At 40.8% G+C, this 17,081-nt stretch overlaps 2 protein-coding genes across 2 annotated transcripts in view; both read right to left on the bottom strand.

Annotated features, from left to right (window-relative positions):
- LOC134853964 (AH receptor-interacting protein-like) overlaps nt 1–17,081 on the bottom strand; it is a 567,995-nt gene that overhangs the window by 344,884 nt on the left and 206,030 nt on the right. The window lies entirely within an intron of this gene.
- LOC134854688 (uncharacterized) lies at nt 1,191–3,730 on the bottom strand. The gene is made up of 3 exons (XM_063871043.1): nt 2,732–3,730; nt 2,249–2,662; nt 1,191–1,516 (listed from the first exon to the last, which is right to left on the bottom strand). The coding sequence occupies exons 1-3, from the start codon at nt 3,624–3,626 to the stop codon at nt 1,191–1,193; spliced, it is 1,635 nt and encodes a 544-aa protein (XP_063727113.1). The 5' UTR covers nt 3,627–3,730.

The raw sequence follows: 17,081 nt of genomic DNA, 5'->3' as shown, positions 1-17,081 counted from the left end.
AACAGGTTTGATAGGGAATGGCGTGACCTAAATAAAACTAAGTGTACAGAAAGATAAGGAATTGGAGGGTACCGGAGAGCCTGTAAGAGGCAGAAGAATTATTGCGAGCGAATCGAATAGTTGTTTCTCAGTTAGTTAGAGAACATCTTGGGCTACAAGCTAAGGTAGTCGCTTGATTCTCAAAGTAAAGTGAGAACGAGTTGGAAGACTTGTTAATGTGAATGTAGATTAGTTAGTGAATGTTAGTTAGGCTATCTAGAGGATAGCGGAATCGTTGTTGAACTATTGACATTGAAAGAAGTTCTCGAGGAGAACGTTAGTTAGTAATGAGGTGTTAATTGAACTGCAGGAGGCAGTTGGTTTAAATAATAGTAATCGCGAACCCCTTTCTTGAATTGAATGATTAATTTATATTTCAGCCAATTAAAGGCTACTCTGTATTTGGTTATATTCATTTCTCAATTCATTTTTATTATTGGATTTGTTGTTAAGATTGATTATCGATTGACGGGTGAGATGCAATCGGAAGAGCACGAATCACCGGGCGAGCAGCACAGTACAGTACAGAGCAGCCAACCACCAAATCAACCCTTTTGGGATTGTGAACAGTACTGGGAATCGGTTGCCCCGCTAACCTCAGTACCAAAGGGAACATATTGCGGCAGTGTGCAATAGCGAGCAAGACCGGCCTGGAGATATTGTGAATTCCCCTACGTTTACATTATTTCTTTCTGAATTGCTTCCCTCAACAGGTAAAAGACAATTTTAGAAAAAGTTTAATATTTTTCAAACTACTTTCAGTTCAGCGTGTATGTTTTGGTACCATATCCGGGATACCACGTTTAGCCATAATAACACGTAAAACAACATAAAACTCGGTAGTTTGAAAGGGGAGCACTGGAAAAGAGCCATCATTTTTCTTTTATTTTTTGATTATTTCTCTTCCGCCCCATCTGCGACATTTTATAAGTGATGGCTCTTTTTAAGTTTTCCACACCCCTTGGTAAAATTACAAAACAAAGCTATTCAAAAACTATTCACACGGCAATTTGCACACTAGAAAAGTTGTAGCTGACACGTTTTAATTCAGTTTGTAACGTAAAAAGTCATTTTAAATATACTTTCATAAACATACTTTCAAAAAATCAAGGGGGGACTGGAAAACAGTGCAAGTGAAATTATCGTTCGCGTCATCCGATTGTGTTGGTATTCCAGTGAACACCGAGAACTCGTTGATGTTTAGGCGTTGGATCATTAGGGCTGACTAAAATATTTGGATCAATTGAATCCAGGAATGGTTTACTGTTTGAGTTCCACTTATTCAAGTTGAACCCACCTCGAGATAAAGATCCTCGTAGTTGTGTCATTTGTTGGAGGGCTTCTTCTACCGTTGACGAAGTGACATACAAATCATCCATGTAGATATTCTGTTGAATGATTTCAGAAGCCAGAGGAAAGTCGTTTTTACTGTCTGATGCACATCGTCGTACTGCGTAGCAAGCCACGCATGGTGAGTCTGTGGCACCGAAAATGTGTCGTGTATATTCGTGAGTTTCTAATTTACCATTTTCTTTCCAAAGGTATCTTAGAAAAGGTCTATCCTTTGGGCTGACTAGCACTTGCATAAACATAGCATCTATGTCAGCAGATATTGCTATTTTATTTTGTCGAAAGCGAATTATGAGACCTGTTAAGTTGCACAAAAGATCGGGCCCTTTGAGCAAACTCGAGTTGAGGGATTTACCCTGAAAAATGCTGGAAGCATTTGAGACTCGTCTAACTTTGTCTGGTTTGTTGACATTTGTCACTGGATGATGCGGCAAATACCAAGATTTGATTGCAGTGTCATGTTTTGCATCTATTTTAGTGACAAAGCCTTTTTCTAAGTCAGTGATGACTGTTGCGCGGTATTTCTCCCTTAAATCAGGTTTACTTTTAAGGCGAAATTCGAGGCTGTTGAGTTGCTTTTCAGCTAGCCAACGGTTATTTGGAAGATCAGTATCCTCTTTCCAAAGAAGGTCAATTTGATAGTGACCATCTACTAAAGTACAAGAGTTTTCGAGAATATCGATTGCTCTTTTATCCGATTTGGAGTGCGAGCGTTTTGAAGAAGCGATGCCTGTGTTTTCTATTTTCATCCAGTTGAGAACTTTCTGGTATAATTTTTCATCTAAGTTATTGTGTGAATGAACTTGTGTGAAGTTCACCGGAACAGATGGAACGGAATTATATTGCGTTTTGTTCCGACCTGTGCATGTCCATCCCAAAAGGGTTTCGATAGCCCAGGGAACATTCTTGGGGCCATAAACGGTATTTTTGATCTCATGATATTCTGGATTGTTGTTTCCGATGACTAGCGATATGCTATTGTCATTTAAGTCCGGGTATTTAACATGCTTTAAATGTGGAAAATTGTTGCACATTGCGTTTAGTTGAAAAATATCAACTGGGGCCAAATTATTTTCATCTACCGTGAGTACGTCATCGAGCGTCATTGGAGTCGATGGGCTTTTGTATGGTCTAATTTGTACATCCACAGATGTAACTTGAACTGACTTGGTCTCATGATATCCAGATATGGGAAGTGAGTGCTTCTTGTTGACGTCCAAGCCTAGTTGAGTTGCCACTGAGTCCAGTAGTAGAGTTACGCAGCTACCACTATCTAAGAAAGCGTAGGTACAAAGTGTTTTATCACCATTTGATAATTCGATTGGTACAAAAGCTGATTGACCTGATCTCTGACAAGCTATTGCGCGATTCACTGCAGCTTTACTAGGGTTTTTTCCATAAGTATCAGAAGGATCGTGGAGTAGAGTGTGGTGTTTTTTACCACAATTATCGGTTCGACAGAGCGATTTCGAATTGCAGTCAGTAAACCTATGATTCCCTAGACAGTTAAAGCATAAGTGCATTTTTCGGGCATGCTCTTTTCGTTGCTTAGGGTCTAAAGCTTTGAAGTGCTCGCATTTGTAGAGAGGTCCACAGGTGTCTCCACTAGGACAAGCATTCGAGTTTACATTATTCTGAGCACGAGAGTTTTGTTGATCTCCCTGATGGTTAAAGCGCTGATTTTGATTTCCTACACCATTTGTAGTAAAACCATTGAAACGGGAACCACTAGGGTGTTTAGCGTTTCCAGAAGAATTGTTAAAATTGTTATTGTTTTGGTTTCGGAAACCTGTCGGAGGCATGTCGCGACACGCCTGTGCGTACCGTTGAAACCATTGTGCTAGATGTCTCAAGGAGGGTTGATCGTAGTCTTTGTCGATGACGAAGCGATTCCATTCTAATCTCACAGGGTCGGGAAGCTTTGCCAGAGCAGTGTTCAAGTTTGTTGTAGAACAAATATCGTGAACAAAACCAAGTTGCTCAAAAGTGTCCACTAAAGTTAGGAGAAAAGCAGAAAACTGCATGTATGATTCTGGTTGAGCCAGATTTGGAGGTTTGAAATTTGCAAGACGTTGCAAAAAAGAGTTGACAATTCTATTGGTATTGCCAAAGTTTTCACGAAGACGTTGTAGTGCTAGTTCGTATGTGTCGCCGTTTGCACCATAACCAGCTATCATTAGTTTAGCTGGGCCAGTTACCAATGATTGAAGATGGATCATCTTTTCAGTTGGAGACATATTAGAATTATGAATCGATGATACGAATACACCATACCAGTGCAACCAATAGTTGGGATTGCCATTGAAAATTGTAGGCTTCAGTTTTGGCACTGATCGACTGAATGTAGTAGAAGTGTCGCTTGAATTAGTTGCCTGGCTCGATTGTTGTTGTTAGCAGGGTTTGCAGCACTAGCTTGTTGTGAGCTGTGGTTAGGAACATCACTAGCAAATGGATTTGAAAATGATTGGTCGCCTTGAAATGGCGCCGAAAGGTTGTCGTCAGAGGCAGCTGTTCTTGCATTGCCTTGAGTATTGTTGCTCATGGTTATAAGGTTGTTGTTTGGTATATCCATTATGTTTGCAGTCGGCATGGAGGTTGCGGTTTCCTGTGGGAAAATTGAAGTAGCATTTTCTTGAGCGCTGTTATTTGGAATTGTAGAAGTAGCAGGATTTGATACTTGTTTTTTCAAATATTTTTTCACTTTCATTGAAAATACTCGGATTTTCTGTTTCAACTGTACTGTCCAGTGAGAATGTTCTTCAAAATCGTGTTCAGAACCAGCCTGTAACATTTGATCGTTCAGGGTATCAAGTTTTTGTTGGAATTGAGACAATTCAGTGAACGTTTCATTGATGAGTTCAAGATCATCTTCTTCCTCGTAGATGTTGTTTTCGAGCATGTCGATCAAAGTATTGATCTCCATTTCGTGATGACGTCGAAGCGAAACCAGTTTTCGAACGCCAGTCTCTTGAACGTTTTGATTGGTATCTTGCGTTTGGGTACCATTTTGTTCCGAAGGATCGCTGTCATTGTTTTGCGTCGTTTTATTTCTACCGGATGGGGCCATACCTTGAACCAGGAGACGTAAACCAATACCTACCAACTTATACCAGTATATGAATTTACCTTTACCAACCTACCAACTTATACCGAATACCACCGATGCTCGTAAGAAGGAGCGAAATAATGGATAAAGTTTAACCAATTACCACTGTACCTTACCACTTGTACCTACCTCCGAGGAAAAATTGAGCGGTCGTTCAAAGTGTCCTCGGTATTAACAATTAACTGCGATTTTAAAGCTAGTCCAAGAACCTACCTGGTCCTACCAGCCTACCGACCCTACCTACCTACCAATTACCAGTATAAACGGCAAAAAAAACCGGGTGCAAAGATTAGCACCAATGAGTGTTGACCTCCCAGAGGACAACTGAGGATGACGTATTTATCTACCTACCTGTCGCTATTTAGCAGACGACCGAATTGTGATTGCTGACCTCCCAGAGGACAACTAAAGTTGATGTACCTGTTTACCTACCTGTCCTAATACCGTAGATTTATCCCTGTGCAATAAAATTTGCACTTATACCAGTTGACCTCCCAGAGGACAACTTGCCTTTATCGCTGTAGCGTAGCGAATGAGACGAACTAGAGTTGTTCGAAGCAGTTGATGAGCTAAACGAAGCTCGAATGTAGCCACGAACCCTGTGAGGCTCGAAGCAGCAGAGGAAATGAGCTCAGGTAAAGCTCGACAGGAAGCAGCCAAGAACCGAGAGGCTCAAAGCAGAAAATAAGGTGAGCTAAGACGAAGCTCGAATGTAGCCACGAACCCAGTGAGGCTCGAAGCAGCAGAGGAATGAGCTCAGGTAAAGCTCGACAGGAAGCAGCCAAGAACCGAGAGGCTCAAAGCAGAAAATAAGGTGAGCTAAGACGAAGCTGGAATGTAGCCACGAACCCAGTGAGGCTCGAAGCAGCAGAGGAAATGAGCTCAGGTAAAGCTCGACAGGAAGCAGCCAAAAACCGAGAGGCTCAAAGCAGAAAATAAGGTGAGCTAAGACGAAGCTCGAATGTAGCCACGAACCCAGTGAGGCTCGAAGCAGCAGAGGAAATGAGCTCAGGTAAAGCTCGACAGGAAGCAGCCAAGAACCGAGAGGCTCAAAGGAGAAAATAAGGTGAGCTAAGACGAAGCTCGAATGTAGCCACGAACCCAGTGAGGCTCGAAGCAGCAGAGGAAATGAGCTCAGGTAAAGCTCGACAGGAAGTAGCCAAGAACCGAGAGGCTCAAAGCAGAAAATAAGGTGAGCTAAGACGAAGCTCGAATGTAGCCACGAACCCAGTGAGGCTCGAAGCAAGCGGAATAAGTGAGCTCAGATAAAGCTCGACAGGAAGTAGCCAAGAACCGAGAGGCTCAAAGCAGAAAATAAGGTGAGCTAAGACGAAGCTCGAATGTAGCCACGAACCCAGTGAGGCTCGAAGCAAGCGGAATAAGTGAGCTCAGATAAAGCTCAAACAAATGTCATGTCGAAGAACAATGACGAAAATTGAGAGTCCAAAAAGAACTCGAATCAGGTAACCAAGGAGTCGGGCAATAAGAAAGCAAAAGTGTCAGAAAACACTTGAAGGAAGGAAGCAATGAAGGAAGCAAAGGGCCAAGAAAGGCTCGGAAGGAATATACAAGGCGTCAGATAAGACTCGGAAGGAATGAATGAATGAGTAGGGAAAGACTCGGAAACGAACAACAAATGGGTCGAGAAAGACTCGGAAAGGAATGAAACATTGAGTCAGAAAAGACTCGGAAAGGAACGCAAAAGGCAATAAAGACTCTGAACGGAATGAAAAATGAGTCGGGAAAACTGAAGTTTTTTCATAAATGAGTCACAAAAGACTCGGAATAGCAAAGCAACAAAAAACGAATTGAAAGGGGAAAATTGATGAAAATAACTTAATACATTATTCAAAGTAAATGAAGCTATGAACAATTGAAACGTTTAAAGTTTACATGGGTTAGAAATCAAGAGCAATAATTGATCTTTTTTTTTTTTTAAATGTAAATCAAATAAACTGCGATTAACTGTAAATAAATGAAATAATATTGTAATGGGGAAGTATTATAACAAGATATAATAAACCGCAGACGTAAAAACTGGGGAGGAAAAACAGTAACTAACCATAAATTTTTGGTTGTGGGGGAATAAAAAACACAGTGTAACGAGCTAATCAAAACTTTTTCGGGGCGCCAATATAAAAAATTGGGTAAATTACCTGAGGAGAGTAGTACACCAATTGTTAATAAGGGTAGTTTTAAGGGTTGAGTCAAAGGAGTTCCATGCAGTTGGGCATCAGTTGAGTAAGTACCTGAAAGTTTGTCATTTCCTTGTAAGTCATGCTGTTTTTGAAAAGTTGAGAGAAACGAGTGAGTCAGCTTGGCTGTAATGTCAAAAGTCAAGTTGAGAGAAAGGTGACCTTAATTGTTTACAATTAACAACAGTGCAAGTGAAATTATCGTTCGCGTCATCCGATTGTGATGAAAATTGACATGCGGACTAACGAAACCATGAGAAACATATTTGGCTCATTTCCTTACCCCTTCTGCAAAATTCTACAACTAGAAATTTTGTCCATGTTCTTTGATTGTTATGAAAATTGACATACGGACTAATTAAGCCATAGTAAACTTATTTGGTCTTCATATTTAACCATGTAATCTTGAGCCATATTTTCTCTCGTCATTTTCATGTATAAGAAATTGATTGATTGAAACTTTTTTTTTGATGTTCTGTTATTTCATTTGGTGATTAGCATTGAAAGTAACGCGAGTCCTTGATGAGTTGAAGGCCGGGGCATAATTGGTTGAGGGAAAAAGGAACTGAGATAGAAGAAGCGGTCAGGAGAAAGCCAGGAACACTGATGCGCTCTCGAGATGTTTGGAGAGGAAAACCAAATTTTTCTTCTATCGACGTCACGTGTACACTGCAGTTATTGTTTTGATGACTTTCGACTTGCAAATTGTCATCATTAAGGCGCAGTTTTTGCACGAGCCTCTCCATTTTTAATCTCATATTATTTTGTGCTGAAAGTACTCTCCACTGTACACAATCTGCCAACTGATACAGCTTCTCTTTTTGATATGGCAATTCTGCTCAGTGCTGTGACATGGTCAGTGATGCTCATTGGGCCGACTGGTCTTCAGGCCTCTGCGAGTGATGGTGGCGGGGAAAGTGAGTCTTCGGCTGTGAAGTATATACCGATGCAAGTGACCCCTTCTCAAGGTCAAATGAAGTATGCCTCCATGATGATCCAGTGCATCTTAAGGGACGGCATCGAGAAGACGGGAGGTTAGCGCGGCTCTTTTCCAGTCCTCTGTCCCCCTTTAATTTTTGTTCTGACATTTGACTTATGAAAGCTTTTTGGCTCTTTTCCATCCCCCCCCCCGACATTTCAAATTTTCCATTTTCTCAGATGTCAGAGGAAAAAAGCTGTTTATTTGGAATGACTTTTGATAATCCAAACTGCAAATAAAAATTTGTCAGCGTGAACAATTGAACAGATTTTTACGTCGTTTCTATAGCGCAAATCGCCATATGATGTAATTTAAGCCTCTTTTTGCTGTGACTTTAGGAGGGGGTTCGAAACTGGAATACAACCGCTAGTTTAAGCTATACCTTTTGCCCAACTCCTTTCCAGTGGACGAACTTTGATTTTCAAGATCGAAGCTCAAAAGTGAAAGTAAGTATTTTAGTATAATTTTTAAGGCGCCCTGTCAATTCCGGAGAGCTGTGAATGTCTAGAAAAGAAGTCGGACGACAGCAATGTCAACCTGTGTTGTCTGAAGGCGTCCAAAAGAGTCTTATACGACACAGAGTTGAAAGACATTCTCTCCAAGGGCAAACACATCTCCGAGGAAGACGCGAAGAATCTAGGATTGATACAGAAACAGAACTTCGAGGACTTTGCAGGCTGTCTCGAAGACTACGAAAGTTGTATGTAAAAGGGGGAGGGAAACTTGCCATAATAGGCTCTTTTCCAGTTTCCCCCCTTTGATTTTTTCTAAAATTTAACTTGTGAAAGTCTATTTAAAATGAATTTTTGGCTCTTTTCCAGTTTCCCCCCCTTTCAAATTCAAATTTGAGAAGCTTATTTAATGTTTTCATAATGCAATGAAATTTGGCATGGTGAACAAATCGACAACTGTAACAAGGGTTGATATAACGATGGCTGTTAAATAATCAATTGACTGTATTCTAGTTCGCATAAATAAGAGAGTGAACTAGAGGTCAACACATAACAGCTAGACAGTTCTAAGTTGATTGACAGGCAGGTACCAAACTCACACTTAATTATAGTATGAGAAATCTCAGAGATAAGTAAATAAAGAATAGCAACTAAGATGATTGACAACTGAACATATTGTAGCCCCTGACATTTCCGTATGGGGTAAAATTTAAATACATAGTAATTTAAATTTAACATAATAACTAAACTTTCAACCTGCCGCCTTAACTAAAACGATACAACAAACTTGAGTTTTAGGCTTATGGCCATCCCTCTCCCTGGGTAATGAGTTTTTGAATGAGTTTTAAAGTAAGGTTCATTTTCCTTCTCCCACTGGATGTTTTCCTTTTTGTTCCGCCCCCTGGATATTTTCAATCATGACTCCTCCCATTTTATCTACTGGCTTTCTTCTTCTAGTACTCCTTCTGGTTCCCGAGCTTTCACTTTGACTGTCAGATTCAACGTCTTCTTTTTGGCTACTATTCACAAGGCACTCTCTCGCAACTAACGCCGGTCGTTCCTGGCTCCCCTTTACTTGTTTTTCTTGACCCCCTTTTCCCCGCTTCGCTCTCGTCACTCTTGATTTTGCTTTTGCTCCCGTTCCACGTTCCACTGCTGTACTGCCGCTTGGGCCTTGTCCCGCCGCAATCGCTTCGTGTCTCGCTAATACTTCTATCGGTAATCTTGCAGGGATAATATTTAATGGCTGGTAATCTTCACTATCCGAACTGTCGGACTGGAAGGTGGCTACTGGTACGTTTTGCATGGCCTTTGCTCTCTTCGATTTCGGGCTCTCGACTGCCCCTTTCTTTGCGCTCGATAACATCTCCTTGAGCGTAGCCGGCTTCCGTTTCTTGGGAAGGTTGAGTTTTGGTTTTACTGCCACTGCACTTTTCCTAAGAACAGATCCGTTTTTTAGCTTGATAGTATGTTCGGATTCAGAGATTACATTGGATTTTAATAATTTATACCGATTTAGGGTCTTGCTGGTGGTACGCTGATATAGGTCGCGTGCGCCTTCACTCCCCTGGATGTTAGGGCCAGTGTCTCCACTCCCTTGGATTTTCGGGGCAACTCCCGATACCTCTCCTGGACATATGTCCATTTGCTGATCGCTATCAAGCATGATAGGGGCCCTTCTTAAAGCTGGAGCGTATGTCAAATCGGACCTCTCCTCCCAATTCGAGTGCTGAGGGAATGCAATTTTACTCATCTCCAGGATCATTTTCGTCTAAACACAAACATTTTTGTTTTAAGACGTTCTTCCAATTCAAATTTTTCAAACTTGGTTTTTTCGTAAGATTTCGTAAAACGGTGTTGGCCTCGCGGCCGTGGTGAGCTTCAAAAGGTGTTAATTTAGTAGTTGCATTTTTGGAAAATCGTAGGGCGCCTAGCGCTTTATCGACCATAGATTCTAGAGACTTATGCTCTTTTTCAGTCGCATATGTTAGGACAAAATTCTTCAAACTTCCTATTGTCCGTTCAACGGACCCCGTGCCTCGATGATCATTCACTGGGGAGTACATTAGCTCGATGCCTTCGTTGTTACAGAAGCTTTTAAATTTATTAGATGTAAAACATGATCCCTGATCAACGTGGATTTTCCGAGGTACTCCATGATGAGTTATGTATTTATCGAGGAATTTTAAGACTTTATCTGACGTGTTAGTGGTAGTAACCATTGCTGATGGCCACCTTGAGAAGCGGTCCGTAGCAACCAAGCCATATTTCTTACTCTCATTTAAGTAATTTATTGGCCCCCAGAAATCCAACTGTATACATTCATTGGGTTCCCTTGGTTCAGGGACTTTCCCCATGTCTCCCTTGGGTAATAACGATTTTAGGTTCTTACCCGCTTCCGTGCATTGCTGACAGTACGTGGCCTTTGCTGCCAAACTGCGGTACATGTAGGGATACCAGATGTCACGCGCTGCTTCATACATGTTTCTTTTACCGTGATGGTAATAATGTATCCGCGACTCAATTGGGACTTGTAATGGCAAAGGAATGACCAGCCGTCCATCCAACCACACACAATCGTCCCGTAATGACAAATTGTTTGCGTATTGGGCCCAGTACTCCCCAATCTTCAGGAGTTCTTCTTTCAAGTTAATCTTCTTCTCCAATGCTTCTTTTACTCGTACTAAGTTCACATCCGCCGGTATGTTTGAGGCAACAAATTCTAAATTAAATAGTTCTGGTAACGCTTGGGATTTCTTGATAACCTTGCAATCACGGGGAATGATAGACATAATTTGCTGATTCGGATTAACGGTAGGAAAGAGCTCGCCTGGAAATTTCGAAGGTATAGAAAGTACTGTATTAATTTTTGAATCCCGTGTATTTTTAGTAATTGCAACAATTTCAGGGTTAATGACAGTTATTTCATCGCTACTCAATAGATTTTCATCTAATCTAAGCGGAGAGTTGATCGGAGGTTGTAGTATATTCGGAGAGTTAGTTTGGGAATCAATTCTAACATTTTCAACATTTTCAATTTCAAATACTGGGAAAGAACAATTAGAGTCGCTATCCATTTTGTTTGAATTATTTGATGTAGGCCAATTTAACCGTCTTCCAAGGGAACAATATATAGAGCACACTGAATGTCCCTTGGATTTCTTTGATTTATGCGTTATGCAAATTGATCGTTTCCTATTGGTCGTTGTCTTCACGCATGACTTTCCGCCCTCAACCGTCGCTGTTTGTAGGCATGTTATCCGTTCTCGCTTTTGATTGGATGAAAACCGTCTAGACTGTTTAGAACCAGTTTCTTTAATATCCTGATAATTTCGTTCACCAAGGGGTTTTAAATTATTTGTGAAACCAAAGGATTTTCTAATTGAAGCGATTTTTGCCACGGTGAACAAATTATCATATTGACATATCGGTTTAGGGGGTTCGCTAGGATGCCTTGACAAGTAATCTGCTAATCCGATCTTGGCGCCCGGTTTGTGTTCTATTACAAAGTCAAAAGGAATCAGTCTGTCTAGCCAACGTGTCAGTCTTGAAAAGAGTGTTTTGTTTTTCTTGTTATTCCCGTTAAGTAATGAAATTAGAGACTTATGATCCGTGATAACTGTAAAGGATCTTCCTAAAATATAGTTTCTGAAATACTCGGCCCCCCATACCACCGCCAGCATTTCAAGCTCGTTAGTGGAATGTTTTTTCTCGGCTGCGTTTAAGAATCGTGATGCAAAAGAGATAGGGCGCCACCCTTCTGTACCCAATTGCTCTAAAACCGCTCCAAGGCCATTATGACTTGCATCGCAAACAACTCTAATATCTTTATGAATATCAAAATGTTTTAATTCAACTATGTTTGCTACCCCCAATTTAATGTTTTGGAAAGCATTTTCACATTCCGCGGTCCAGTTATATTCGTTTTTCTTGCTGAGAAGTGGCCTTAATGGAGCTGACATCTCCGCTATCGCTGGTAAATATTTATGCAAGCTGTGGATCGAGCACGATTTCAATTGAGTGACTGTTTTAGGAGCCTTTAATGCGTCTATCGGCGATGTTTTGCGCTTAACCGGCGTAACCCCCGTTTCGGTTATACGATGACCAAGCCACTCGCATGCTCGTTTCGCAAACTCGCATTTTGGTAATTTCAGCGATATGTTTTCGTGGTTTAGTTTCCTGAGGATCTTTTCAACCAAGGAGATATGTTCTACTTCCGTTCCCTTGGTTGTAACCAAAATATCATCAATAAACGCGTTCGCTTGTGGGAATTCGTTCAAAATTGAGTCCATTTTTCGTTGGAACTCTGCCGGCATGGACGTTAGCCCGTAAAACCCTGTTCGGAATCGGTATGTTCCTGTCGACCGTCCGCCCACCAAAGAAAAAATACAGTGCACGCTTGTTTCTTCACTAAGCGGTAGTTGCCCATACGCGTACGTTAGATCCATCGTAGTAAAGTACACCTCCCCTTGTTTTTTCTCGGAAATAAGTTGTCCTATTGTATCTACAAGTTCTTGTACATTTGGCATTTGGTATTTGTTTTTATGAACTTGTTTATTAAGCTCTCGAGATTCCAATTCTAACTTTACGGACCCGTCTTTTTTTACGGTGATGACGATCGGAGAAACAAAATATCGATCCGAACACTTTTTCAACTTTTCTATATGTCCCTGGGTTAATAGCTTATCAATTTCCTTGTCCACCTTTTCTTGGAGCGTTACCGGCACTCTCCGTCCCTTCTGCTGCACTGGTACAAGATTTTTGAAAAATTCTGCTTGAACCTTGTAGTTCTTAATTTTTCCAACTCTAGTAAAAAGTTTTGGGAACAGCTTACTGAAGTATAATTGCCATTGATCCATCTGCTCATGCTCCGGTTCGTCGTGCCCCTCATTGCATGAATTGTCTTCCGTCCCCTGGATATTCATTACTTCCCCCCTTGGATCTGCTTGCATCAACTGGAGTCCGAGTTTCCCCATCAAATCACGTCCCACGATGGATGGTCTGGTCCCCCCAATGACTCGGACTTCTGCTTTCGTCTTCCAGCCGTTTGATGCTAACTCGAGTTCCATTCTGCCCAACATCTTGATCCGATTGTTACTGTAATCCCGGAATTCGTCATCGTCAGTGCCATCCTGTTTCAAATTAATTCCCGCTCTTCCCACTGTTCTCTTCAAATCTTCTAGTGTTAAAATGGATATCGGCGATCCACTGTCGATCCAAATGTTCATCGGATGGCCATTAATGTATATTTTGAGTTTATGTCCGGCAACTTTCAATACTGTTTCCTTCTTCCGTCTAATTCCCATAACCATGTAGTCGTCTGAACTTTCTGATGACCAGCTGTGGTGTTCTCATTTAACGAAACCTACTGACTTTGCCGCAACTTGGGGCCCCACGTCATCCGAGGGGGTATCTTCTTCCTCGAATAGCTCATCCCCTTGGATTAATCCGACCGGTTGTCCCCCCTGGATTGTCGTTTTCCCCGGCAAGTCCTCTCAAAGTGCCCGATCTTTTTGCAAAAATTGCATGTGACGGCTCTTGCTGGGCATCGTTGTCGGTGTTCTGGGGTGAAGTTCGGTTGATCGCAATTGTAACATCTTCGCTCTTGCATTCGGTCTTGTGTTCGACCTCCTCCACGATTTGGATATTGGCCCCGTCCCCTTGGCATTCCTCGTCCCCTGGATCCACGAATATTGCTGATTGGTTCCGTTTTGATCTGCAGGGAACCCCCTGGCGATGGATACGCCATTCCCGTGGAACCGGATGCGACGCCCTTGTAACTCTTTGCGTACTTGTCTCCTCTTTCATATGACATTGCGATTCTCAATGCTTCCTCCGGGGTTTTAGTTTCCCTACACAGCTCGTTCTGCGCGTCCCTGTTCCTCATGTTGAAAATAAATATGTCTCTCACCATTTTCCGCTCCTGGGTGCCCAAATTGCATCTTGCCGCCATTCCACTAAGTTCTGCATAGAACGATTCTAAGCTTTCACCCTCCTTTTGTTTCCTCGACAACATCTGGTACATCTCGTACGTTTCGTTTCGCTTTTTCTGAAAAAGAGCTACACAGGTATCTAAAAAACGTGGGTATCGTATTGTTTCCATATCTAAATGTGGATGCTGATTATGCAAGGCTCTCTGTCCCTCGTGTCCCAGGCATAAGTACAGATTCGATATCAGTGTACGTTCACCTTCTGCCCGTGGTTTTCCACCAACGTCACCCAGGTCAGTATTCTGTGCTTCAGTTAATGTCGATGCAAAGTAATACTCCGACGAGACTAGTCCATGTTTCGCCACCATCGCCCAATGAAATCTTTGTTTCCAGTGTTCCCATAAGAGTTGTGGTTCCGCCTGATTCGGAGGCCAGAAGGCCACAATTCCAAGGGGGTTTTTTCCCCCTCCATCCACTGGCTGCGCCATAACAAGGATTGATAAAACGATGGCTGTTAAATACTCAATTGACTGTATTCTAGTTCGCTTAAATAAGAGAGTGAACTAGAGGTCAACACATAACAGCTAGACAGTTCTAAGTTGATTGACAGGCAGGTACCAAACTCACACTTAATTATAGTATGAGAAATCTCAGAGATAAGTAAATAAAGAATAACAACTAAGATGATTGACAACTGAACATATTGTAGCCCCTGACAACTGTGAACAGGTTTGTTCTTCATACTTTACAGCGTAACATCACGCATTTAGCCGTAATAACATGTAAAACAAACATAAAACTCGGTATTTTGAAAGGGGGGGTATTTCATAAAACTCGGATTTTTCCTGCTTTAAACTGCATTAAAACGTGTCAGAGTGAACAGGTGAAAAAAACTGTTTCTAACATTTTTTACATGCAAAACCCCATGTGAACAATTATTGAACAGCTTTTTTTTGTAATTATACGAAAGGAGTGGGAAACTGGAAAAGAGCCTCATATTACACTAGTGGACAAAATTAAGCGCAAATTTAGATTTTTACCCTCTAAAACGCCTGTTTTTAAGAACCTTTTTGGATAATATTTAATTAGAGTTTGAACGAATTTTTTTACATCGACTGACATCAAATAATCTGAACTGCCCTCTCTTAAAGTTTAAGATTTTAATTTGAAGCACTCACCAGTTTTTTCTGGGTCTGAAAATGCCAGTTTCATTATCCGCACTAAGTCTTGCATCGTAGTGAACTCTTTCTCGAATAAGGGGAGTAAAAAAATTTGTTCATGCGACGTGAAACATTCTCAGTGGAAAAATTAAAATAATGAGTGTGGCAACTTCACTAAACTGAGCTGTTTCTTACAATTTCACGCGAATTGGGGATGGTGAAAACTGCGATTTTCAGACCCGCAAAAAACTGGTAAGTGTTTCAAATAAAAAGTGGAAACTTCAAGAGAGGGTAATTCAGATCATTTATTGTCAGTCGATTTAAAAATTTTATTCAAATTCTAATTGAATAATGTCCTAAAACGTTCTTGGCTCTTTTCAGTTTTCGCCCTTTCAAATTCAATTTTGAAAAGCTTATTTAACGTTGTCTTAATTTAATGAAATTTGGCGTGGTGAACAAATCGACAACTGAACAGATTTGTTCTTCATACTTTATAGCGTAACATCACGCATTTAGCCGTAATAAAAAGTAAAACAAACATAAAACTCGGTATTTTGAAAGGGAGAAACTGGAAAAGAGCCAAGTTCTTTAAAACTAGCGTTTTAGAGAGTGAAAACCTGAGTTTGTGTTCAATTTTGTCCACTATTGTATTATGAAACTATACATGGTGAACAAACCAGCTATTGTGAACACATTTTTTTTCTTCGTACCTTACATCGTAACATCACGCATTTAGTCATAATAACGCGTAAGACAACTGAGAAAACTGAAAGTTTAAATGGTGGCGGGTGGAGTGAAAAACTGCTGTTTTTTTTTTCAAAAAGCGCATTTTTTTGGCAGAAAGGGTTTATTTAATGTTTTGGGGGCCTCGGAAATTGAATTTGTTCGACTTGGAAAAGAGGTTGTCAAAAGTCGCCCCGCGCAAAATTCCTTGATCCATGCCTATAATTGTATGAACTTAGGTTTCATCTTATAGACTCACCGGCGAATCTTATAGAAAAACCGGCGGTAATTTTTACTATTTCTGCATTTTATTTGACCTTCAAAATGGAAAAAAAAATTGGCAAAAAATATCAGTTTATCGTCATTGTCCAGCTAAAGGTTCCTTTTGTAGTATATGAGTGCAGGTATAATTTTTGGAAGCTATTTTGTTTGGTTGTTTTTATTTCAGATCCACAAAAGAGATCGGCGTTGTTCAGGTCAGCAAAAAAGCAATCTGATTTTGGCGGACAGCCGCTAGAAATTAGCATGTACACAGTATTGCTTTCAATCACAATCCATCTTGCCTGGCCCGGTATTTGAACGAGAACGAGAAAGAGAGAAAAAAAGTATTTCGAGATGTCACAGAAACTGTCGATTGGCATCAAATTTGGGTCTTGACTTTCCAGAAAGAGAAATCGAATTTTATGTCCGATTGCCTGGGCAGAATAAAATCATTAGTGGGCTGACAGTCGAATGAATAGTCAGTAGGGCTAAAAATAAAGATATTGGAGCTAAACAATAAAACTCGAAAAATCATCGCAAGAGGGTAGTTGTAGTTAAAGAACATGGAACAAACTAATATAAAAAAGTTCTTGAAAAAGAGATGAAAATATTGCGATGAGATCAGACTAGCACACATTTTTAGGATTTTTTTTACTTTCTTTCCCGCCCAAAAAATTTTAATTTTGCTGCTAATTTCAAGATACTGCGTTGATTAAGGTTACGTCTTTTTCTGAAGTAATAATTTATCACATCATGGCAAATTTTAATGCATCGAAAAAAAAACATTAAAAAAAGCTTTTCTTAACCAAAATTCGGTATAGGGGTCTGGTAGGATCAAGCACCCTTGGTTTTTACTGCGGTAAGCGGGCTCTTTGGGTTGATGAAT

This window comes from Symsagittifera roscoffensis, chromosome 9, assembly GCF_963678635.1.
Source record: "Symsagittifera roscoffensis chromosome 9, txSymRosc1.1, whole genome shotgun sequence".
Lineage (NCBI taxonomy): Eukaryota > Metazoa > Xenacoelomorpha > Acoela > Convolutidae > Symsagittifera > Symsagittifera roscoffensis.
The sequence above is the reverse complement of the archived record's forward strand: the minus strand, read 5'-3'. Positions and strand labels throughout refer to the sequence as shown.